The sequence below is a fragment of the Ixodes scapularis genome, unplaced genomic scaffold, assembly GCF_016920785.2.
Source record: "Ixodes scapularis isolate PalLabHiFi unplaced genomic scaffold, ASM1692078v2 PGA_scaffold4__175_contigs__length_147842914, whole genome shotgun sequence".
NCBI classification, from domain to species: domain Eukaryota; kingdom Metazoa; phylum Arthropoda; class Arachnida; order Ixodida; family Ixodidae; genus Ixodes; species Ixodes scapularis.
Window position 1 is genome coordinate 112438800 of NW_024609879.1, and position 25501 is coordinate 112464300.

Below are 25501 nucleotides of genomic sequence, written 5' to 3' on the forward strand. Positions count from 1 at the left end.
CCTTCCGAACTAAACTCGGTGGCAGGTGAAGTGTGAAGGGAAAGCTCCTCCCTTCCACCTCCTTCCATTTTAGTAAAGCAAACGCTGGAGAGGAGTTGACCTCCTCTCCACTCTTTGCTCCGCCAAAGGGGAAAGAAGGTGGGAGGAGCTTCCCCTGTATTCCTAACCCGTCACCGAGTATAGTGCTAACGTTACGGGTTGGTTGGTTGGATAAACTTTATTTAGATGGGGTGTGCGTCATTGAACCTCACGGGCGTGCCCATATGTAAGGGAGACAAAAATAACACATCAATGAAAAAACAAAAACAAACAAACAAGCATTTGCCATTATTTTTTATGTCTCGGTTACAGCTGTCTAAGTGAAAGGACGGAAGCATTCCCAAAGTCATGAGCATTCAAAGTATTCTCAAAGTCATAATACGCACTCATAAAAAAAAAAAAGAATCAGCAGTGAATAAATAAAAACATAAATCGGCAAGCGCGGTCTAAAGAAAGAAGGAAAACCTTACTATTCTTATTTGTTTTTCTCAACTCACCGTTGCACGAGTGATTGCTGCACGTTTCTTTTCCTGAATCCTCTCCCTCGTTTTATTCACACGATGGTGACAAGGAGAGAAGTGATAACGGCAGTTTGTTTGCATTGATGGGCTCCCTCCGTCTGCTTCCCATACAGCGTGGACGAAATGGATTGAACGCAGTTTAAACCGGCCACATAAACCGGCTTCCGAACTCATCGCGCTGGTATTTACTGCAAAGGTGATTAAACTTGGTGGGAGCTTTCGCTAAAATTGTGGAAAAATTGCCTCACCCGAGTAAATCAAGAAAAATTCAAAACTGTTTTCCCTATACTTTGTATGTATACGAAAAATATATGTGTTACTTTGACGCTTATTTGGGCCAAATGAAGTGTAGAATAGGTAAACCAATATTTTTTTTTTTTTTTTCATTTCGCAAATTTTACAATCGCAGTAACCGCCAGAACAGCCCAAAACGATTTCCTGGCGATTTGGAGATAAATGGCTTAGCAATAATTTTCTATGGACAGTTAGTTTTTATTTTCTTTCTTTTGACTCCGGATGTTTCATGTATACATAGCCTCAATTATTGAATGCACCCCGTCTGACCGAGTGCCGTCAGTGCAAGTTATGTATAAATTTTCAACATCATCTATCAGAAGCTAGCACAGGTTGAACCCGAGTGCTCCGTCAATATTCGGGTGAAACTCGTATTGAACCGTGGAAGCCCAACCTCCGACTGAACGCTCACACAATTAATTGAATAAAAGTGCACTTAAACACTACCGTCTAAGTAAAGAAAGCAACGAAGTGATATCAACGATTTTATTGTTCTGAAGTGATCAAATACATTGCTGAACGCCATGAACTGGAAACCGAAGGAATGAATGATTAATCGCTACAAACAACATCGCTTATTAATTAGTACGTCTCATTTCGCGTCAAGTGAAAAACGATGCTGCGGTCAGCAGAGAACTCAGACGGGCATGCCATTTCAAGAGGCCGCTACTGCTGAACACCTACCGAAAGAAGTTATTTCCCTACAAACTTCTTTTTGTGTCCTCCCTTACTACGGCACGCGCTGGTTCGTTTGGCTATGGTCCCTAGAAAGCGGCTTCCAATGGTATGTTGAGCATCCTATCCCGCCCATAGATCAAAGGTCGACCCGAAGGGGCAACAAAATGAGTCGCGTGAGCCGGCGCGTCATGCGTGTCGCGACCCTGGCGCTTGGTCATCAGGCAGCAATCGAGGGACCACCTTTGAGGACGCGGTGAGGGTACCAGTCGGACACGCGTTCCAGGCACCATACACGGTGAGAAGAATCGAGGGAGAGAAGCAGGTCAGAGTTCGTGGTGACACCAGGGCTCGAAGCCCCGGTAGAAAGAACGGCGGGTAGACGCTAAGGCTAGCTGCCTGTCTCTATCTCCGGTCTCCCTCCAATCAGAGCGTACGAAAGCGTCGTCTGGTCCCCATCAAGGTCTGGTGTTTGAACGGCGAACGCCAGACCCTGGCGCGAAGAGCAGACGACGCCCTCCTTCGCTCTGATTGGAGGGGTGGGCATAGACAAGGGCAAGCCGTTGTGCCTCCCCACTATTCTTTGAATAAGGGCTCGGCGCTTTAGCGTCGTCGCGTGCTCTAATCTCATCCTCTCCCTCGGCTTCTCAACATATCGTCTGGCTTCAGAGGTCCAGGTCTGGGTGGATAGCGAACGTGAGGACGACGCAGTTGCCCAGCAGGAAACCCTTGCTCTCGTTCTCCAGCAGGGGCGTGCTGATCACTTTGCTGATGCCGAACGCTTTGCTGGAGAGGCCCGGCTGTGGCCTCGCGAAGCATTCCAGTAGTTCTGGACTCGAGTCCCTCGGAACGATCTGGAACTGGACGTTCTTGTCTGGGTAGAGGTGGTTCTTGAGTGTGAGGACGATCTGCAATAGATGGACGCACAACTAAAAGATAGGCTGTCGTCTGCTTCCTGGGCAGGAATGGCGGTGACGTCAGAACGACGCCGAGCTTTGTTGGATTTTATTGAAAGGATAGGGGATAAACCTCAATGCGAAATCCCTTGAGGTCTATACCCACTATCTTTTCTGCAATCCGCCGATAAGAGCTCGGTGTTCTGACATCACCGCATCCCCTGTGCAAGAAGCAGACGAAATTGCGCTCTGCGTAGTCACCGACAGCTTGAAGAACGCAGGGCGGGGCTTATTTTCTCACTTTCGGCTTCGTCATTGGTTCCTCGGTGTTCTCATCTACGAATGCCGCAATCTCATTGGCTGCGGACCGATAAGATGCTTGGCACTCACCACGCCCTGCGTTTATTGTCAGTGACTATACCGGGAGCGCAAGTTTGTCGGCTTCTTGCGCAGGGGTTTCAGTGACGTCAGAACGCCAAGCTCTGATTCGCCATTTGAAAAAAAAGAAAAGAAGTAGGGGGTAGACTTTCAGGCATCTACCACTCACGTCTACCAACTATCTTTCTAATCAAAGCCAATTATAACTCGGTGTCGTTCTGACGTCGCCGCAACCCCTGCACGAGATGCAGACGACTTGCGTTCCGCATAAACATTTCCAAAAATCGGTTTTTGTGCGCTGCCATCTTTGTCTGCTGGGCTGTGAAACGCCTTTTGACCAAACGCTGTTGCTCTGTTGTGCAGTATATCAGACGCTGCGCATGCGTGCACAGCTCAGTGACTCGGCATTTCCGCCAGATTGAAATTAGCTCTGGCAAGGTCTATAGCAGGCTTGAGGTCTACCCACTATCCTTCCAATCTGAGCCAATCAGAGTTCGACGTTCTTGCCGCAACCCCCTCGCAAGAAGCAGAGGCATGGATCCATATAGCTAAAGAAAAGCGTGGATCATCTGCAAACGTCCCCGCTTTCCAGCCTGCTTTCCCCCTCACCTCGCGAAAACGCAACGCATGCGCACTTGCAACCAATCACCCGCTGCAGGATGCGGCCGCCATTCAATTGCAAACGCTCCCCGTAGTTCGAGAGGGACACTTTCTTCAACCTGGGTTTTCTACTCAATCCCAGCGAAGGACACGCCACCCAGCAGAAAAGACAAGCAGGGAGGTGCTAATATCGCGTGTTGCGCACTAATACTGTGCATGGCATTCCGCTGGAACATGCCCGTGCTGTCCTCACCCTGCTATAGAACGGCCACGGCATCAGGCCGTCGTACTCTCCACTGTGGATCTTGAACATGGCTCCCACGTGAGTTGCGGTGGAACCGGCAATGGCGCCATTCAGGTCGACGAGGAATTCGATGCAGTAGCCGGGGGTGCCGGTGTATATCTTCCCCGACGAGAGGCGCTTGGTGAATGACGCTGCAGTCGCGTCCCTCAGGTGGGTGTACGGTTGTATCTTCCACACGTGCGTGAACTCTGTCGGCACTTCAGACTGGGAGCCAAGAAAAAAATGAAAGTCGTTTAGAAACCTCTCTAACGCGAAATTAGAGCGCAGCTCTTGAGGAGAAGGAGGGGAGGGTATGCCCCTTCCCTTCTCGTCTGTACCCACATGACTGAGGACAGGAAACAGGAAACGTCTAGAGCGCGTTCGTGGCATGAAACCCCGATGATGACGTCACGCTGTCGACGTCACGGTTTTTGCACTTCATCAACATTATAAAGTTTAATAGGGACGTAATCAGCGCGAGGGTCTTTGCGTGAAACCGGGGCGTCACGTGACCCTATGACGTCACAGAGGACCTATAAATTGTATGCATTTGGAGCACCTTTGAGACACCAAAGAAACAGGCGGTTCTTACTCTCAGCTTCACGTACTTTACTCAGAAACACAAAGGGTACGTTCGCTTAACTGAAACCTTTTCTGCTTTTCTCATGCGTTTTTATTTCTGGCGGACGATTATGCCTAATTCAATGTAACAATCAGAGGAGCCTCACAAATTTTTTTTTGAATCAATGCTTGTGCGAGCAATGTGAAAAGCGAAGAAGTCTAAATTGAACACAGGGCGCTATTGGCCTAAGAAGTTCAAAAGCCAGCGTCGGAGAGCTAACCATGCACGTTGTGGCAGAGATCTTGATTTTACTTCTTTAGCCTTTTTTTAAGATTGGTCTAAAGATTAGCGAGACCAATCAAACCGCGACAAAAGAGGAAGTTACTAGGCCTATTCTGTCTATGATTGGTCCAGCGATAGTAGAACGCGTACAGAAACATAACGAACACCATGACGGTGCGTTTTTGAAGCTGTCTGGATTGGTCACATCAGCTCGTAGCGTTCGCTGCGTCTGGACCTAAGGTGAAACAAAGTATAATAACTAAAATTATAGAAAATATGCGTGTTTATAAAAAAAAACACAAAAAAACACAAAAAAAACTTGGGTTTGTCATTTGCAGACATCAGGAAAATGTTTTTAATTTCAAGATAAAGAAAGCATTAGATACTTACAAACTTCTCGAGAACTTCTGCTCGAAAGCTTTGAATAGATTTCTCGCCTTCCTGAAAACAAACGTAAATCCACGGAAATATTTTAAAGCTAGTTCGGAGAAAATGACTGTACAATATTGTTTCGAGACAAGAGTTTAACAATAATAACACACCTCGAAGAGTCGCTCAAAGACGTCCTTCTGGGTGGTTTGCACTTCTTTCTGGGCCTGGAAAAAAATAGTGTTTTTTTCTTGGAAGATACGGCACCATTTGTTTAGAAGAGTTTTTCGATTCACAATCAGAGCACACGACAAAACAAGTGCCTGCAGTTGCCCATTGAAAAGACAAATATTTCACGTACGATTTGTACAATAAATGTATCAAACGTTAGACAAATTATATTAAGCGTATATAACCTCGGACATAATTTCGTATGTTCTGGTGTTTATTGGACATCTTCATGTTCCGTGGTCCCTGCACTATGATCCGCAAACTATACAAGTATAAAAACTAATTTTATGCGATGCGGGCAATATGCAGGTGTTGTGCGGACAACAAGGGTTTGTTTTTTCAATGTCGTTCGGTATAACTAGACGTGAAGAATTTTGTGAATTACATCATATGTTAATTAGAAGTTAAAATATGTTACCAGCTCGTACAGGAAAATTATTTTTTACGTTCGGAATTCGCACCAAGTGCGGACTATGTGCCGGGCATGGACCATTTAAGATTTTCAAGTGAAGTTTTTGTCTGGGAACTATAATGAGAAAACTACTGTAATTTATACGAACTAGCGGTATAACTAAAAAAATATTTTAGATATGGCAAACAATTGTACCGAACCTTTGTCGAGTAATGTGTGTCTGAATTATTATATTCATATGTTAGTGCAGGTTGATCAAGCCAAGCTTCATGTCTAAGATCAGCCATATATGAAAAAAAGGGCCTGATCGTAATAAATGATTGAATTTAGAAACTGGGCTCCGGAGGCTTTGAAAGAAGCCGTGCACGACGAAGTGTATTGTGACACATATACCCATTAAATACTAATAGTGGGGCAATACTTTTAACATTTCCAAGATGTAGGTTTGTGAACCTACGACACGCAAGCAAATAAAATGGACTTGGTCATTAAAAAAGAGAAATATTGCTAGAATACTGACATTCACAGACGAAGGTAAACAGAGAATTGTCACTTGATATAAGAGAGCTAAATGTCAATTAATTGCCATAGTATCACATTTCAAGGAGGCACAACGAATGCAATGAGACCATATAATATCGAAAAATGATTATCACATCATCAAATAAAATAATATCATTATCTTGATTATATCATACATAAATATAGAAACTAAGGCACCGGGTTCAATGAAAATGGACACTAAAATGTCCTCCACCAAGGACTAAAACATTTTTTAGAAAAAAATGTCGATAACGTCATTGAGAGGAAATAGCTTATTTCTTTTCAGTTCCTTCTTTACCATTAATTTCAGTATTTGGTGAAACAATTCTTATAAATATGCACACAAAGTATCAAAATAATACAACAGGAAATCAAATAAAAGGAGCGAAGCCGCGCTCCTTTTGGTTTGAAAGTTCAAAATTCTTTGATTTCACAAAGTTGAGACTTACTTGAAGAGCAGCAGAATGAATGGCCATATTGTTGGTCATGCACTCGAGTTTGCCTTCAACCTCGTTCTTAAAAAAAAACAAAAACATAATAAGTTCAATATCCTCAGGAAAAACAAGCTAGCGCCCGCGTGTTCTGTATGTTCAAACATTGTATATAGCAGTTTAAAAACGGCGGGGGGTTGGGTTAGCGTATAGGGTATTTACGCATTACAAACGCTCATAATACTAACTCTAAGCACCGGTTTAGAATTTCAGTTCGACATTTCCGATTAGGGTGAACGGGACATGTCGAGTTTCAAAGCAAACGTGTAAAGAAACCGTGCACTGCTTTCCTCAAAATGTGAGCCTCGTATATTCAGAAAGTTGAGTTGCAGTCGACTTCTTTAGTACCCCTTTTAGACGTTGGACACGTGAAGAGAAAATACGTTTGTGGCAACAAATGAACAAGCCAACTTCCAGAAGCAAACATAATAATGCAATCAATCAATGAAACAGACAAACAAACAAACACAAACAAAACAAACAAACAAACGAAAGTAAGGCGTAATTTTCTCCTGGCTTTGTAGAGCTAAATTAAGCTTTCATGCATTTTTATGTCAACATTTCTTAAGGAGAGCATGCACCCAATTTTGTTTTTGGCTTTAATAACGGCGGATTCCTCCCGTGCCGTCGTAAAATACTCACAAGCTGACGAGAAAACTTTTCCTCCATTGTTGTTGTTGCCAGAGATTGAACACTCAACTGTTTTTGCAGCTCCTAAACGGAGAAACGAAGCAAAATAAATTTTGAAACTGCATTCTGAGGCGAACCGGACACAGCTAGATTGCAGTACAGGGACACTGATACACCCCCTATATCGTTCTGGGGTAAGACGTTTATGTCACCAAGTAAACTTTCATCGAAATAAAAAAAAAAAAAGACGATATTTACTTTCTGGGTAAAGTGGCGCAGGCTAACGCCGATTATAAAGGTAGACCTGTTAGCACCCATCCCTCTATACATCCATCCATCCAGTATCATTTTGAGTCTCGCGACTTGCCTCCATTTCGTTCTTCTATTATGGTTTCACGAGCCGAAATAGAGGCATGTAAAAAATGTCCCCCGATATAAATATTGCTTTAAAACTCTTTTTTTTTTCTTTTTTCGTAAAACCTCTTTTTTGTAACATAAGTGTTCTATTCAGTTACCAAAAAAAAAGTTTTAAGGGGATTTTATTGTCCCTAGAATTTCATCGCCTACGCCGAAAACTTGAGGTTGTTTTAATAATAATAATAATCAATCAATCAATGTTTATTATTTATGTATAATAAATATAATATAGTATAGTATATAGTATAATAAAATAATAATAATAATAATAATAATAATAATATTTAATCTTTATTTTCCGGGCCCAAACAACTTTACAGTCCATATTGCACACAAAGCAAACTAAAACACAGCGCTATATAAAGCAATAAAATACACGCTACAATAAAAATATACACAATAGAGAACAGAAACTGGAAAGGCTACACCAAAACCCGCCTTACAATAGGTACTTCAAAGATATCCATTTTCGCGCATAAAACATTACCTGGTAAGAACCAAAAAAAAAAAAAAAAGTCAAGATGAGCCTTATTAAATGCTAATTGAATTCTCAGTGAAGGAGACAAAATACATACTTGACGGGAGAAAGTTTGCACATTCCTTCTGACCCTTGACGGAACATGAAAGTTGTAAGGTACCACGTATGAATTGATAACATCAAGAGAGTGTGTTGGTTAAACAATCGTTCTAAAAATCAAGAAAATACGTATCTATGACTATAGGGTTCCGTGTGTTCGGTAAATACCAAGTAACCCCCAAAATTACCCACCGAGTGGGCTTTAAAAATTTACAGGGAGACCGAAAAATCCCGATTTCAAGCTGCCTTTGAGCAAGACAAAAACAAGCTTCAAAGAAGAAAAAAAAAAAATCTTCTACAGCTTTTATTTTGTGTTGACCCGAATCACGGCCCCCACCGAACTGCCTGCGAGGCCAGCTGCTTCGGTCGATAGATTGATGCTAACGGCTGCACCCTTTTAAAAAGGGCGGCAGCTTGCGCCACCTAGCCTAGCGCCACAACGCCTGCCTTATTTCGGTCCCTTATCGGTACCAGGTCGTTTTCCAGGTCTTCGGTTCACGAGCATGTTTCTTGGGTGTTGAGGAATTCAGCCCCAGTGTTTATTTATTTTTTAACAAAAGCCCTGATAAGCACCAATTTTGTTGTGCGATACCGAGCCTTAACACTGAGAAAGAGAAGGAAACTCTAAACACTTAAAAAAAAAATGGAATGAAAAAACACGAAAACACGGAACCTTATTTAGAATTACCGTGGAGTGCCTGATCTGCGATTTATATTTCATAATTTCAACGATCCATCGAAAGTATTTTATTTGATGCTAAGAACCGTGAAATTATCAAACACTTGACATGACTGCTTATCGACGACAAAATCAAGCAATCGTGATGCGTTTTCTTTGCGTTTTTTTTAGCTTTTATCTAGCCTGGAGACTTGTATTTGCCATTGTCGTGGTTGGCTTCAGGAGCTGCGTACAGCGCGTCCCAGATTCAGAAAACGGTACCTTACAGCTTTTTTTCCCGACCACCGGTATCATCTTATGGTAGAAATAAACATTATTATAATATGGGATGAACAGTGCCATGCCTTCTGTTAGAAAAAAAAAAAGAAGAAAAAGAAAAAAAGGTTGCTGTTCAAGATGGTGATTGGTGATGTGTCACGGCAGATCAAAACAAAGCCTTAAAAAAGCATGGAATGCTTTTAATGGAAGTTCCCACTTCCAGAAACTTGTGCCTCCGTCCGTTTGTTTGTAAAATTTTCCCGCCAAATTTAGCGGGGAAATTTAACTACTGTATAATTCTACAAGTCGGGTCGCGTCACACGTTACCGGTCACGCGGAAAGTGTTTTCCCGCTGAACTTAGCGGGAAAATGCTATTGATATACATGCACCAATTGATGTCAGGTGTCACGGTGAAAGGACGTGACACTGTGTCAATTTGAACGCGGCGGCAAGTGACGTGGTGTACTGCTGCGGTTGAAAGTTGTATCACTGCGTCACGAGCGTGACGTCACGTAACCGAATGTCACGTGACGTGACGTCAAGTCACGTAGAACAGTGTAAAGTCGCGACACTGTGTTGGGTAAGGGGATGCCAAGTCACGTGGCACTGTGACTTGAAGAAGAGTAAACTATAATTGAGAGTTTCGTTATGAACCTGTAAGTAGTCCAGAGTATTAATGAAAAAAAAAACTATTAAGAAAACAGCTCTTACCTGCACGTCACGGGTGAGTTCGATGACTCGTTTTACGAGAACATCCGTGTGATTGTTGTTGCCTGCCATATGTTGCTCAATGTTCTGCAGGATTCCCTTAAAAATTATATATATATATATAAATAAAATACGCATTCAGCATTGGGATGAATGTCGTCAGATCAATATTAATTTTGTTCTAATAGAAAGAGTCTAAAAAACGGACTCCTCTTAAAAGTGTTAGAGAGCCTTTTTTTACCTGAAACTGACATCCAAAATCTGCAAACACGCACTTTCTTGGCATTTGTCGGCAGCGATCAAAATGGTGGCCTCTCATCTGTGGAGAAATAATGACACCATGTATTGCTTCAAGATACCGTTGTAACTAAGGCTCACAACCAACCGAGACAGGGATGATGGAATGCTAGTTTGAGCGAGTCAAGTTTTTTAGTACATGCGGTTGTGTTCGATTATTCTAGATCCGCTTAAAAAAATCTCCAGCGTCTTCGACTGTTTGAGGCAACAAAACGTAATTATATTTTGGCCTAACAGTCCCCTGGCTTCACAGAGCCGTACAAGAAATGTACATAGCGAGTACACTGCTGGTAATTTTTTATACTGAGGGGTTAACAAAAATGTAAGGAACAAACGAGTAAATATTCAATAAATAGCCAGCAAACTGTCCCTGAATTATATAAAGGAAGCGCTTTACTCGGTCTTGCAGAAACTGACTTCACTGTTGCAGCCAGCTACAGAGGTACAAGGAGTTATCCAACATTTTCAAAGTGCATGTAGTACGTAGTCTACGCACTTGGTATGCGGCAAATTTGTGTTGAATTTTCTGCGGCATTGTTTATTTGGCGACAGCAAAGTACGGCAAGACGTCTTCCTTGAGAGGCGAGGGGTCAAGCGAAATCATTCAAGGTATTCTTAGCTCAAGCCAGATCATTGTAGATGTAATATAGGCATTTCAGCAGCTGTGCACGGGTGAAGCCATAACTAACCTTCACTTCTTTTTCCATTCATTTCGTCCGCTTTACTTTATCGCTCTTATTGCACGACAAGATTTGACTTTTTGGACACCACAGCGTACTTGTTCTCAAAGCAGTCTTTGTTTGACTTCGGAATCACACAGTTGTCTGGCTGGGCATCACAGTAAGGCAATAGAAGGTCAGTAATAACCCAAGGCGTAGACTTCCCATTTTCCCGGGGGGGGGGGGGGGGGGGGGGGGGGGTGCTGCGCGTTATTTTTTCGCCAGAACTGGAGATTGAAGCTAACGAAAGAAGCTGGAATTCCATTTCCCATGTATTTTGTCAATAAGGGCAACGTGCGCGTTATTTTGTTTACATGCCGCTACTAGAAGCTCGTTACATGGCACGTAGACAGCGTCTCGGTAAGGATCATAACCCAAGCCCGGGGGGGCACAAGCCCCGTTGCACCCCGTAGTCTACGCCTATGGTAATAACTACTGAAATCTGGCGCGCGGGAAGATGCTCTATAGGAGGTATTCACATGAGGCCATATTTGAGTGCGCTGTTCACTGCGCACGCTTATATGGAGCTCACAATTATAGGCTGCTAAGATCTAGATTTTTGATGATGTGGAATGCGAGTTGCAAACGAACTCTGGAAGCTCGCTGTCAGCTCGCACACAGCAGCTACGCACTCAACTATGGCCGGCAAGGAAAAGACCCTGTACACTTGCAGCGACCGGCTACACGAGGAGAAGCTAGACGCCAAAAAAGTCACGCGACAAAAAGCGCAGAAGCAAGCCTCACGAAGTTTGGCGATTCGATCGTGCTAGTGCCCTTAAATGTTCCCAGAGTACGAAAAATTTCATTCAATTCGCTTACCGCAAGTCAATCCCGCAGAATCCAGTTCTGATTGACTGGTTTAGCCCGTGGCGGAAGCTATCAGTCGGCCACTTTGTGGCTCGGCCCAACCCCCCCCCCCCCTTCCCCCCCCCCCCCCCCCCCAAAAAAAAAAAAAAAGTATATAAAACATTTTTGCGTTACCGCGGCTACGGTCGGTATGCACGCGTGGGAGCTCTGGGCACCGATACGTTAGAAACGAACGGAAGGGACGTTGATTTCCTCTAGCTTTTTTTAGACCGAGTAGAGGCTAATCTGGTTCGCCAAAGAAGATTGCCGTCTCGTTTCGGTGGCGCTGGTGCTGCGTTTGATACTGTACGTCTCAGCCTAACACTCGACTTCGATGTGTTTCGAGGCGGGAAAGAGTGACGAGACAGCAGGGAGAAAGTCACGCTCTGCTCAAAACGAAAGAAAAAAACTTTAATAAAAACAAACCAGTTTCGCCACGGGCCAGGAACGTGCATTAAAAATTTCACACGAGAACAATCAGTTACAGGGGAAAGGAAGGCTGAAAAGGAGGAAGCAGACGGAAGCTGGATAAAGAAGGAGGTTTCCTTCTTACCTCTCCAGCATTCTGTTTGCTTCCTCCTCCCCAGCCCTTCTTTCCCTTGAATACTTTTTTTAACCTGTAACTGACTATACACTGTACACGCTTCGCTTTGACCGCACAGGATAGCGCCATACTGGGGATAGCTACTGCTGCGCCGCGACTCGGTTCCCAAACGAAGCTCGGGAGTTTCGGTACACTGGGGACATTCAGTTACTCTAGGTCGTGCCTCACCTAAAGGTACAGGCATAGGGTGCCGCAATGTCCTCCTGATTAGGGGGATGCCATTTTTCATAGTAACCGACGCCAACAGCACGCGCTAGCAAGAAAAAACACGAAGAAACCGCCAAAAACAAAATGCTGCCGTAGCGGAGTCAGTGCCAAGAGCGCATGCAGAGAGAGGCTGTCACGCCCTTCAGAACACAAAAAAAGGTAGGCTAGGAACAAAAAGGCCACATCTAATCACCCTCAGCAAAAAAAAAAAAAAAAAAAAAAATAGCCTTCTTTATTCTACAAAACCTGTTGAATAGCAAAATTATCTGACCTCTGTAAAGGGGAAAGGAGGAACAAGGAAAAGGGAGAGCCCAGGGGCAACATGGGCTAGGCATTAGGACCGCGCTCAGACACTGCATATTCTGCCGTTGCGGTAAAATAAAAACCTGCAATCTTTTTTAACCGTTTTATTTTGGTGAAGAAGGAAGACTATTCGAAGCTGTACTATGTTGGGATTGAAGTAATGGCCGGCCGCAAGTCGGCAAACAAGAATGGAAAGGCTGGAAAGGTTGCAGTCATCTGTGAGCGACGGTGGCAACCAGACAACCGACAAGCTGGTTGTCTGGTTGCCGTCGTCGCTCATAGATGGCGGTAGCTGTCCGGAGTGTTGTGTCGACATTTATTTTCTGGCGGGCACAATCCTGGAAAAACTAAACCTTAACAAATCGACTAAAAAAAGCGTTTTGTTTTTGTTTTTTTTAGCGGTTGGTTTAGCGTTCGGGGATTAACGTGCCCCGCGCTGAGGGGTGGACTACGATCTCTGAGGTAACGCGAACATCCAAACGCACACGTGCTTCGCGTGGAGGTCATTGGCCGCCCCATGACGACCAATTCAGCCGAATTCAAAGAGTGTAAGCTGAAATGAACTAACTAGGTATCGTTACTCGCTTAAAAAGTAACCAAGAGCGTTGCTTGTTACAGATTTAAGAAAAATAACTCTTTACTTCATCTTGTAAGCAAAGCAATCTTTTCTCTTTACTCCGGATGTGTCGTTCTTTTAAAGCCGTAGCCGCCTTCTAATATCTGGCACCATTACTACCCCTTGGATTTTAACATATCATTCAGGGATAACTGACTATGGTGAGGTAACTTGCGCGCGTCTTTTTATTGTTTATCTCGTGTTTTTCGACCGTGAAAATGGCAGGAGCGAGCTGGGGGGAGAACTAGGTGGGGTACTTGTGTTGTACACGTTCTTCTCCAGGAGTAGTTAAACAGCGTTACTTCACCAGAAAGTAATAAAAATACTCTACTCGTTCCTCTCCGCGAAAATTAACTACGTCTTTACTTCGTTACCTGGAAATGTAACTAGGTCCAAGTAACGCCTTGCGTGCAAGTTTGCTTGTATGTTTATTGTTTCTGCCCCGGAAATGAGACTATTCGAATGTCGATTGGTTGTGTGACATACCTCAGCGAATGTCCTCAAGTTAACATTGCAGTACTGGCAGGTTGCCGGTCGCCTATCACAGGTTTTCTCGTGCTTCTGTAAACATAAAACGTCAAAAATATCGTAATTGTCATCATTTTCAACAACAATACCAAAACATCATTGTCATCATCGGCCACAACAACAGAAACATCGTCATCATCATCAACCGCAACATGGTTACTACCGCGAGCGAACGCGTAACCACGGTGGCACGGCGGCAGTGTAACGAACGAAACCGGAGAAGCGGCACAGCGTTGGAAGACGGCCGCAGCACCGCTTGCAGCCCCGTCTTTCCGGCTATTGTTTGGCTTGGCTGCTTGGCCAGCTTGGCTCCGGCCAGCTCCGGCCGATTCGCAGCTGTCGACTACATTGTCCTTTGCTAGTTTCACATTTTTATCGACTTACGAATACAAACCATGTCCTTGTAAGTTCACTGGAAACAAATAATTGTTATTGAGGTATTTATATTAGTTATGGAGCGTGTTGGGGTGCCTCTATCTACCGGCCGATGGAGGCACCCTAAAGGCCGGTTCACACATACAGCGAAGCGCTAAGTGAGCGCTCGAAGGAGCGCTCATTTGGCGCTTCCTAGCGCGTGATGTAGCGCTCGGTTAGCGCTTCAGTAGCGCTCTGTTAGCGCTTCAGAAGCGCTCTGTTAGCGCTCTGTTGGCGCTACAGAAGCGCTTTGTTAGCGCTCTCACGCTCCTTGTGCCGTGCTTGCTGCTACGGAACAGCGCGTGTACGGCGATTCCTTTGTTGTTGTTTTTCCTTTGGCATTGAAAGAAGAGGAAGTAAAACAGCCGCTTTCCAAGCAAAGGGTCGGGCAGGCGATCCAGATTCATGGACTCTGAGCGACTAATTGATTGGGTACGACCTCATCGCTTTCTATTCGATGTGCGTGACCCTGATTTCAAAGACACGCTGTTAAAAATAATCGCCTTCGAAAGAACTCTGTGTCTCGGTCCCTCAGCCTGTAAACAAGGTTCGCCGAATACCCGTCGGTATCTCGGTGGCGAAAGATTTCGCGCACCCAGTAGGCTCTTCTGGGCGATAAGCCGTCAACACACATACGCATTAATCGCGTATCTAAGAGCATTTGTCGCATTTCTATTTCAGCATTCTACATGTCCGCCATGGTGCTGCTGGTGCACATCCAACCACAGGAGCCGGAACCGCAGTGCAGGCGCTAATCCGCAGCACCGCGGTACAAGAAGCGCTACTGAAGCGCTAACACGGCGCTACTGAAGCGCTAGGAAGGTGCTACTGGAGCGCTAACAAGGCGCTACTGGAGCGCTACAGAAACGCTATAATCGCGTGGTATGTAGAACTAAGTCACGCGCTAGGAAGCGCCACATGAGCGCCACATTGGCCACACAAAGACTGTCAGCAAGCATGTTCGAAGCACACGCATGTAAGTAGCAAACATGGTTCGAAGATGCTTGAGAAGTGTTGTCGCGTCTGCAATGAACATCGTCTGTCTTTTGTATGATAAGCGAGCATTGAGACTACGGCTTAATGTCACGACTGTTGCGTCAGCGTTTGGACGGGGCTGCTGCTCTCGCGGACCGAACGCCCGTTCCATCCGAACGCTGGCAGCATTTGTGTTCAATTGCAGTGGATTTTGTTTCAGTAACGTAGGAAAATTCGGCACTACGGCTTTTCTTATTTATGATGTGTTGCTCTCTCTCTCTCTCTCTCTCGCTCGCTCAATATCCGCGCAAGTTTGGAAAGGAGGACGCTGTGACGAGTCTCTTCCTTGCAGAAAATGCAGGTTGCACTTGAAGTACCTGACGCAAGTGATCCTCCATGTCTACTAGGCAGTGGCGGCATTGTACGATCCTAGATGGGCAGTGGTGCAGGATATGGGCAGATAGTATTTTCTTGGAGTACCGGTTTTTGCAGAATGGACAACTGACCCTGTCTGGGTCACTGCACTGTTGATAGTGGGCCTGAAAAAAAAGTAATAAAAAAACTTGAAATAATAGGATCCTTTTCAAGATTATGCCTCAAAATTTCGTTAACTATATTTATCTGAGTTTATGCTATTGTTCATGCAAACGGCGGCCTTTGGGTAGTTGATGACGGAAATAAGTTGAATGCAGGTCCCGGTGCGGGTGACAAGGTCTCCGGGCCGTCTGTACTGAAGTCACGGGATTCTAGCAAAATAGCGCCATTGCCTTCCCTGCCAGCTAACCGAACACGAACGGATACTAACATAAAGACAACCAAACCTCGCATGGTGATTGGCTGATTGGTCTCGGATGCCATGGCAATCGCCATTTCAGTCCACTCAAATCTTCGGAGCTTCGAAAGGGTCGTTCTTAACCAACCAAGGTCCCAGTGGAGCATCATCGTACTGAAAACGTTCCTCGCTAATATAAGCGTCTTTGGCGCTGTGCATGCAATCCACTTATCAGTCATGCTTATCTCCACATACAGGGTGTCACAAAAGAAAATTTACACGGTCTTTTTTACCGCAAAAATAAACTAGGCATCGCCGAACGCTCATTCTCCGCCCAAAGGTAGAGCTAGAAGTCATAACCAGATGCCAAAGTTTCAGCCCGATCCGATAACTTAATCAAAAGTTATAAGTGATTTTCTGAAAATTTCAATGGGAAAATGGAGCCCATTTTTGCCGGTTTTCGGTTTCTGGTGCCATAGAGCCTCATGTGTTTGAAAACTCTGTCGGCCACCATTTTCCCATTGACATTTTCAGAAAATCACTTATAACTTTTGATTAAGTTATCGGATCGGGCTGAAATTTTGGCATCTGGTTGTGACCTCTAGCGCTTCCTTTGGGCGGAAAATGAGCGTTCGGCGATGCCTAGTTTATTTTTGCGGTAAAAAAGACCGTGTAAATTTTCTTTTGTGACACCCTGTACTTCTTGCAATGGTGTTGTTGTTTTTGCTTATTTAATGACTGGAGAATTATTTATCAATCCCGCCAAGCAGTGGTGCCGTGATGTGGTCGGTGGCATGCCAAGGGGTGCGCTTGTTTCTCTGGAGTGTGAAAAACAAAATGGCGGTACACAAGAAACATCCCTATAGAGCTACCCGTCAACAAAGAATTGAGATGAGCTCACCGAGAAAGGAGAGCTCAAGGAGAAACTGCCCACTCCATGAACCAAAATGGCGACTATACGGAAAGCTTCGCACTGTTTCCCAAGAATCCAGTAACTTTAATCAGGAGTAGTCAGGAAGCCAGTCCGCCATTTTGTTGTTCGATGTCAGCGTGATGAGCCTTGGCTTCTGTGCGACCATTAAGGATGTCACGTGAATACTTGAAATGCTAGCATTCGCCACGCGCTAGATATAACAAAATTGTGCATGAATAGAAGCTCTGCGTCATGATAGAAGCTCTGCGTCATAGTTTCTTTCCGACTCGTGTATAATAAATCAGTTGGCCAACGTTCTTCCGATAAGCCCCTAAATGTGGCGAATTTGAGAGCTGGCGTCTCGTGCAGAGTGGCAGTTTCCTATCCCCGTCGAAGCTGAAACGAATAGAGACAACTATACGGCGAAGGATACCCTCAATTTTGTGCGTCCGCCGTTCAGGTACGAACCGCCATTTTTATACCACAAGTTAGGCTGATATCGGAGCCAATCGATGGCACTGAATATCGCAAAGGGTAAATTTCCCCAGTCGAATGGAGTGTGTTCGACTATAGCCACACGCGCTGCGCGTGTCGCCTTCTGCGTCTGTAACAATTCTAAAAAAAAAAAGAAAGAAACAAAACGCTCTTTGCAAGCGCGTTCTCGTCACAGTTTTGTCTCGACTCGAGTAGCGGTTGTGCACGCCTGCATCCCCATCCTATGCCCTATGATATAGTTCCTACTATATGAGTTATTTATATGGTTCCTACCCTATTGAAAAGACAAGTTCAGACTGGTACCAGCTTCAAACTTAGTTATTGCTCCAGTCTGACCGGTCTCATAATGGTTGAACTGGTCGCACTGGTTGACTGGCGGTTGAACTGGTCGTAATGGTTGAACTGGTCATGGTGGTTGAACTGGTGGTCACACTGGTTCGCCAAAAACATTTTCATTTGTTCACGCCACCACAGCGCTTCGGAAATCTTTATTATACGCAAATGTAGACACAATACGCCTACTACAAGCTTCAGCTGAACATTGATTGAGCGAATGCACATACATGGCACATACAAACATCAACACAACAGCACACTAACCTTATCACTACTACCGGGCTCAGCGTTTCCGTCTTTTATACTGGTCGTTTTGAACGTACGGAATTTCTCGGTGACCGCCTAAGCAATAAAAAATATTCCCAGCATGTTGATTTCTTTTCCAGCAATGTCATACCTGTGAAAGTATTTTAAACGTCTCAGGGGAATAATCTCTTAGTAAAAAGTAAACGCCCGATCATGCCGTAATTATTTAGAAGCCAATAAATCAAAGTGAGAACGCTAATACATAAAGTGAGAAAGAGGGGTCAAACTGGTAACCAGTTTGGTCAATCTGGTTACCAGTTCGACCAGTTCGGCCAGTCTGGTGACCAGTTCGGCGTCTGGTGACCAGTTCGGCCAATCCGCTAACCAGTTCGGCCAATCTGGTGACCAGTTAGGCCAATCTGGTAACCAGTTAGGCCAATCTGGTGACCAGTTATGCCAATCTGGTGACCAGTTATGCCAATCTGGTGACTAGTCAAGCCAATCTGATGACCAGTTAGAAGGCAATCTGGTGACCAGTTAGATCAATATGGTTACCAGTTAGACCAGTCTGGCTACCAGTTGCACCAGTTTGATTTCCTGTTAGACCAGTATGGCAGTCCAAATACCAGTTTGACCAGTCCAAATACCAGTCTGACCAGTTAGATTTTCAAACTGGTCTTTCCAATAGGGACATATATAGTTCCTACCGCACTTCTACGTTCCCGTCAAATAGCAAAATGCTTATTGCTATCTCCTAAGTATGAACGCCATAACGCAGGAGTGTGTTAATAACTTGATAGAGACGTTTAGCAAACCGTTACCATGTTCCGCGTACCGGGTGATACCGTGACCGTGGGGCGCGCGCTTAAAAGCATGCTTCGAAGGCTCCGGTAGTGCGGTACGCGGAACACGGTAATTGTTTGCTGAAAGTCCCAAATGTTTCAAATAGTCGTTATTTTTATAGATGCAATGGGCGCAATATTTTGGACGGTTCTAGCCAGCACTTGATCAGTAGTAGTGAGAATTCTGCACATAAAACGAAATCTGTATATTTTGGACGCGTCAATCTAGATTTAATTTAGAGTTACCCAGTGCCCCTGGCACTTCTTCCAAAAACAAAGCTTAAAGTCAGCAAACCCTAAAGCTATTTCGTACGAGCTCTGTTGAATTATTGCGCCTGTCCTATCACAGTGACATAAAACCCTGAAAAAAGAAAAAAAGAAAAAAAGATACCGGCTGTTATGATGTCCCCGAAGATAAAACGAGTAGTTTCAGCACCCGTTTTCTTATAAGAAACCTCTGGCAAAATTTTGATAGCCACCGATCGGCCTCGAAATTGTTCAACATGTCAGTAGACGTGGCGAATTTAGAAACCTAACTTATAAGTAAGAATAGTTTTTTGCGCGAACTTATCAAACCTTTAAATTTGGTCCTTGGCATTTTTTTTTCAAACTGAAAGGCTTTATTGACTACACCGATAACGTGACGACAAATACTGTAATTTAGGAGTTACAGTGTGTTCCCGACTTCTTAAGATAAGTTTAATTATATAAATAAATGCAAATAAAAAAATCAACGAAAAAGTTATTGCTCGACGTGTTGGGTTCATAGACTGTCTGACGTACCTAAGAGTTAAACACGTGACGTTATGATCACCGCACCGGAAAGCGCGGATAAATTTGAACATTGATTTCGGCATCACTTTCATTTCCCGTTTTTTGAAGAACTATTCAGAATTTTGGGATCTCAAATACCATGACGGTAAGAGCAAAATCCTATTACTGGGAAATTGGATTTAGTTTGAATAGGTAAAAACAAAAGAACAAAAAAACCCCGCAGGATTAAGGTTTTAATTTAAAGCGTGCTCCAAGGATTATAAAAAGTAGAGCCTTCTATTATGCGTTCCCAGCTTCGGAGATAAAAATCTTCATCATGTGTAAGACATTCGACTAGACCGACACAGATTGGAATAAGAGCAAGGGACAATTTATCACAGAGTCGTCGTATCTTCTGTTGAGGTGGACTTCGACAGTGCATAAACAGCTGGACGATATGATACCATCTCTGTTTTTCTTTGGACAATCGCCCTCGACCGTCAACAATGAGATCGATTCTATGCAGGGCGCAAGCTCGTCTGCTTTTTTGCACGGGGTTTGGGGTGGCGTCAAAACACCGAGCTCCGATTGGCCCTGATTGACGAAGGACAGTGGGTAGGTCTCAAAGCAAGCTGCCTCGAGGTCTCTACCCTTCATCAATCAGAGCCAATCGTGGCTCGGCGTTCTGACGTCACTGCAACCCCTGCAAGAGAAGCAGACGAACTTGAGCTCCGCATACACCTTTTCACGCCAAGTCCCACTGCAGCCGAACGCTACGGATTTGATGGAGCCAGTGGCAGTGCTTAAATTGCATCGTCACAACGTTTGTCGTGTTGAGGATAGGGGAAGAAAATTGGCTTAGAAGGGCGGGAGGATTCATATAAGTTTGTCTTTTTAGACTTAGGCTAGGTGGCGCAAGCTACCGCCCGTTACAATGGCCAGTAACACCCATCCATCCATCCTTTACGCGTTTGCTACGTCACAAGCTTTAAACCAATCACGCACAGTGAACGCGGCGTGATCCTGCAGTGCTTTATTCCCTGCGCGATTGATTGGGGGGCCGGCCCGGGGGGGGGGGGGGGGGGGATGGTGGCCTACGAAGCTTAAAATTACGGAAGAATAAATGGCGTCAGTTACGGGGAGCGTGCACCATTAACCCATCTAATGTTTCTGAAAATCGCTTGTAACCTACAGTGACTTCTAAAACTTTGGCATCGGCTCCGGACCGCTAGCACTACACTTTAGAGTGGAGACAGAGTGTTGGGCGATGCGTAGTTTATTTGTGCTGTGAAATAGACGCTATAAATTTCTCCCTTCCCTTCGCTGACACGCCGTAGAATAGGACCGAAGTCTATTACCAGCACTCAATACTCACTATGGTATCTCTGAGGTTTCCCTTGTATTGGCACGTGTTGTCTTCCATAGGACAGTACGCATAGAGTCCGGACACCTTTCCCCAGGCGAGGTTACTTTGCTGCATCTGTAATAAACGCAAAACAAACAAAACCTGCCGGTTATTTGCCGTTTCTGGCAAGTGAACTGCGGCAATGGCCTAGGCGCTTCCACTCCTGTACACAGACCATGCAGCACACTGATTACGAAGTCATGTGACGTCACAGTGTTATTTGACGTTACGGTGTTACGTGACGCCACCTGACACCGTGAAACGTTCTTTTGCTAAATATGGATTGCATCGTATATTTTTTTACTTGAGACAAAGAGTCTGAGAGGCTAGGGCGAAATAAGACGAACTTGATCACATGAGTGTGACGTCACATGACGACGTCACGGTGGTACGTGACGTCAGGTCACATAAAGTCACGCATGTCACGTGACACTGACGTCGTGTGACTTGTGGCGTCATGGAGTCATCTGACTTCACGATCCTTCGTGACGGGTTTTCATGACGGTTTTCTCATAGAATTTGACTGATAAAACACACAGTGTATTAAAAAGAGAATGCATTCCATTGCCCTCATTCGCATAAGACAGTGCGCCTACGGCTCCAAATCCTCCCCTAGCGTCTGAAAACGCAGGCGCATCGCGCCACCCGGCGACAACGCGCAGTTGCGTGGCGACGAAGAAGGTTACTGCTGGCGCACCGACACACCGGGTTCGCCGAGAAAGCCGAGTCGGCTCTCTCGCCTGGCGCTCGGGAAGCCCACGACGATAGATGGCGCTAGACACGCCTTGCAATTGAAAGTCGAAGACTTTCGACTTTGTGGTGCATCCAGCAGCTCGAACTATGCAGAATTTGCCCGCGCAATGGCTACTCGATCTTCGCGGAACGATGTATTATTCCCTTTGCAAATTACTTAGTGGCAAGGCAAAACATGCATACTTAGAGGGTCGTACGGCCGAAAACATAAAGTGAAATTTAGGGGTTTACCTGTCCGCGAAGGGCATCTGACACGCGCAAGCAAAAAGCTGCGGATCATTTTCAACTATTTGGGAAGTTTTAAACTTGTAACCGAAATTTCGGTTACAGCGTGCTTCGTCTGCAATACGCCTCCAACAGATTGCAAATAACTCGGCCGGGATTCGAACCCGCCGCCTGGGGGTTTCCCCAGGTCGGCGCTTTGCCTCGGGGCCACCGAGAGGCCTCGGCCGAAGATGCATGGCTCAAGATAAAAATAGTTGAAATCAGCGACATCTACGAGCAGTGTTTCTTTCAAGCGTAGTCGTAACAGTGTACCCATTGGTAGTAAATTCGCCAAAACAACTCTCCAGTTAGATGACATAGATGAGATGGAGCGGATTGTTTTCTTTTTTTCTCGTGAATGAATAATGGGTTTTACCTGTTCCCTCTTCCCCTGCCAGTTGCAGGTAGGACACGTGAAGTTCCCGCCGGCATCCGTGAAAACCAGCGAACATTCATTACAGAAAAGATGCTTCTTGGGATCGGCGCAGCCCTTTTGCGTGATCGATTGGCACGTGCCGCAGAGCAGGTTGTCGTCTGGTTTGGATGTAAAGGTCACCTTAACGTCATGCGGGAAGCCCGGCACGTCTTTCACGAAACAAGCAAATTCGGCCGCCATCTGAAAAAAAAAAAAAAAAAAAAAAAATGCAGGTTTTATTATACTGACAAAAACTGTGGAGCACACAATATGCTGAGCACAAACTACAGCTCGCATAACTTTACATTATGTTGCTCGGGGTAACACGACCTGGTGGCGCCTCGTCAATTTCCTCGCTGAATTAAGTGTAAACATTTACGTGAGAGATGTCAATTTTCCCACTACAGTTACTGGTGAAATCGATGACCCGCGACCATTTTTCCGCTAATTATAGAAAAAAGAAATTACCTTACGTGACAATAACTTTATTGCTAAATTTAGCGGGGAAATTGACGGGCCGGTTTTTAGGGATGGTTCTTCATGACGGTCTTCTCATGTGATTTGGCTAATGAAACGTATCCTGTGTTAAAATGTAAAAACTAATTGAAAAACTCTCACACAAATCAAACTGCTCAAAAATAATATTCTTCATTAAGGATTTCGCAGAGTGCACTTCTACAGAATGTTGAACTGTTTACTATGCATCCTGTAAAATACACTCTGCAGATGCTGTCTGCGGTATGTTTTTCTCCCTTATATGACGGTGCCTTCACGTTGGTCGCACAAAACATGTCTGCCAACATGTAATAAGAAAAAAAAAAAAAGCGCACTTATGTGTTAGCCAAGCGCGCTTCAAGCATAATTGAGGCGCGTTTCGTGAATGCAACAAACGCCGTCTTTTGTGTGATGCATGAGCAATGCGAGTGACTTTGCCACACGAGGGCAGATCTTCACATAGAGATAATGAAGAATCGCAGGCGAAACTTGTATATTGTAACAATTACCGTTGATACGAGGAAATGAACGTCAGCAATGCTGGAGGCTCGGGTATCTTAAAACACAGTATGTTTTAAGAACATACTGTGTTGTGAAGGTTCCTCTGCCACGCATCCTCGGTAGACACCAGAAAGCGTGGCCCCGGAAAGCACAGTGTTTGCAAAAACACTCTTGCCAGAAAGCGCGCTTTCGAGGTGCCCAAAGTCGCCGTGACGATACTGCACCAACCAAGAATAATTCCTATCTCTCAAATATATGTCTCGCACTGAGCGCGACCTTCTGCGGCGTGCGTTTTGCACCACCGGATTTGATTTTTCAGCAACAACAAATCACAACGACCACCAGCATAAAGAGCGATAACGTTACAGGTTATCAACAGTTCAGTTTCCTGGTGAAATGCGATATTCGCAACACTGGCGAAAGTAGATACCGAAATTGTAAAGTTGTGCAGTATTTATAGCAGTCTAGCTATGATATACAACAGCCCAATAAAATGTTAGCGCGCATGACTGATAAAAGACAGAGTAGTAAAGTGAAGGCCCAACACGGTTCACGTAAAACTGAATAGAACATCCGCCTCCCGAGGCAGTATTACGCGAAGTTTTGAGATCGTGCAAGCCAATGCCCAAGTATGATTTACTTTAAAATTATAAGAATGTTCGTCTGTCCTTTAGGCTACTGATTTGTAATTATGAATATCCTCACATATTTATGTATTTATTTTGCAGTAAGGCATCGCCTCTTTTTTTCATTTTTAAGAATACCGTTCATTATCTTTCTCTTTGTGCACATTTCGTGAATTTTTTTTTTTTTAATTTATCATTTGCGCACAAAATCCTTTTTGGGATAATCTGAGACCCGGTGTTTCAGGCTGCCAAGCAGCCGAACGAAAAAAAAAAGTTTTTCCAGATTAAACAGCTATTGTATTTCCGAGTATCGTCTACCCGTGTCGGTCTCAAGCGGTTATGTGAAATTCATACAGTCCTATTTAATAAGGATACTATAAATATATTTAATTACGGACTTATATTTGGCAACAGAAATAAAGGACTGATCATAATAAATGTATACATCATAAGTAAACACAACCGCAAACTATCTAAAAGATAATTTGGGGTTGTATCTGCAAATCTTGTTCGGCGTTTATATCCTCGATAGTGACGTGTATAAGTGATTGGGGAGAGCCATAAGCAAATTTCTAATTTCAAATTTGATTTTAGCAACTATGTATTCCCCCCCTGGCAGATATATAACTCCTCAAACATATAAAAGTATGGTATTGCATATTTTATGTGATGAACAGCAATTTTGTTTTTGTGGGCTGGACAAAACGAAGTATACAGGCGCTTGTGGCGGAACTATTACAATTACTCGCTCCGACCGTCAGAAAGCGACCAATAAAGTTGCTGCCATATCGAGTAGAGCATACAATACTACTTTGTTCTATTTAATAAAAAATCAACAATTAGCAAGGGTGATCTTATTTCCAAATTGAATTGACCGGCATAATGTAAATAACAAACCTCAACAGCCGGGCTATGCTAGTCTATCCAGTCTAACAAAACGTTTTCTTGGGTACGCGCAATTTCACTCCAGATTCGATCTGAGTACGAAGACTAGAGTGAACCGTTTCAATCACTTTTTTCTGCATGATTCTTGGCCTGCATCATGGTGCTGAGTGCAAACAATGTTGTTTAAGAAAACAAACGTTCTTGTTGCCGCTCAGTATTTCTATAAACGGTAGACTGAAAGGGCTTGTCCTAAATCTTTCTTGACATTTTGAAAATATTATAGCTTTTAGCTCAGTTCCGTTGTTGTAAGAAATATGCAAGACGTATTTCGTAAAGTATATTTCACGATACTAATAGCGACGAGGTGCCCATTCCATGATCTTATGCCCTGTAATTATTACATTACTTCAACAGAAAAACTACGATGAAAGGAGCTGTGCAACAA

The 25501-nt window shown here is 44.3% G+C and overlaps 1 protein-coding gene across 1 annotated transcript; it reads right to left on the reverse strand.

Annotated features, from left to right (window-relative positions):
• Positions 1–1326: 1326 nt before the first annotated feature.
• LOC8053924 (TNF receptor-associated factor 6) lies at positions 1327–22750 on the reverse strand. Its single transcript, XM_029980960.3, has 12 exons — positions 22511–22750; positions 21088–21192; positions 15733–15894; positions 13925–13999; positions 10088–10165; positions 9850–9945; positions 7219–7290; positions 6535–6600; positions 5073–5126; positions 4921–4971; positions 3657–3911; positions 1327–2437 (listed from the first exon to the last, which is right to left on the reverse strand). The coding sequence occupies exons 1-12, from the start codon at positions 22748–22750 to the stop codon at positions 2195–2197; spliced, it is 1497 nt and encodes a 498-aa protein (XP_029836820.2). The 3' UTR covers positions 1327–2194.
• Between the last annotated feature and the right edge of the window lie 2751 nt (positions 22751–25501).

Bases quoted from the DNA above. Each gene is read 5' to 3' on its own strand.
- LOC8053924 (XM_029980960.3), bottom strand. From the start codon at position 22,750: ATGGCGGCCGAATTTGCTTGTTTCGTGAAAGACGTGCCGGGCTTCCCG. The intron at 4,972-5,072 runs GTGTGTTATTAT...GTTTGTTTTCAG, and splicing joins TCTTTGAGCGACTCTTCGAG to GAAGGCGAGAAATCTATTCA. The intron at 3,912-4,920 runs GTAAGTATCTAA...CTTGGCTCCCAG, and splicing joins CAGAAGTTCTCGAGAAGTTT to TCTGAAGTGCCGACAGAGTT.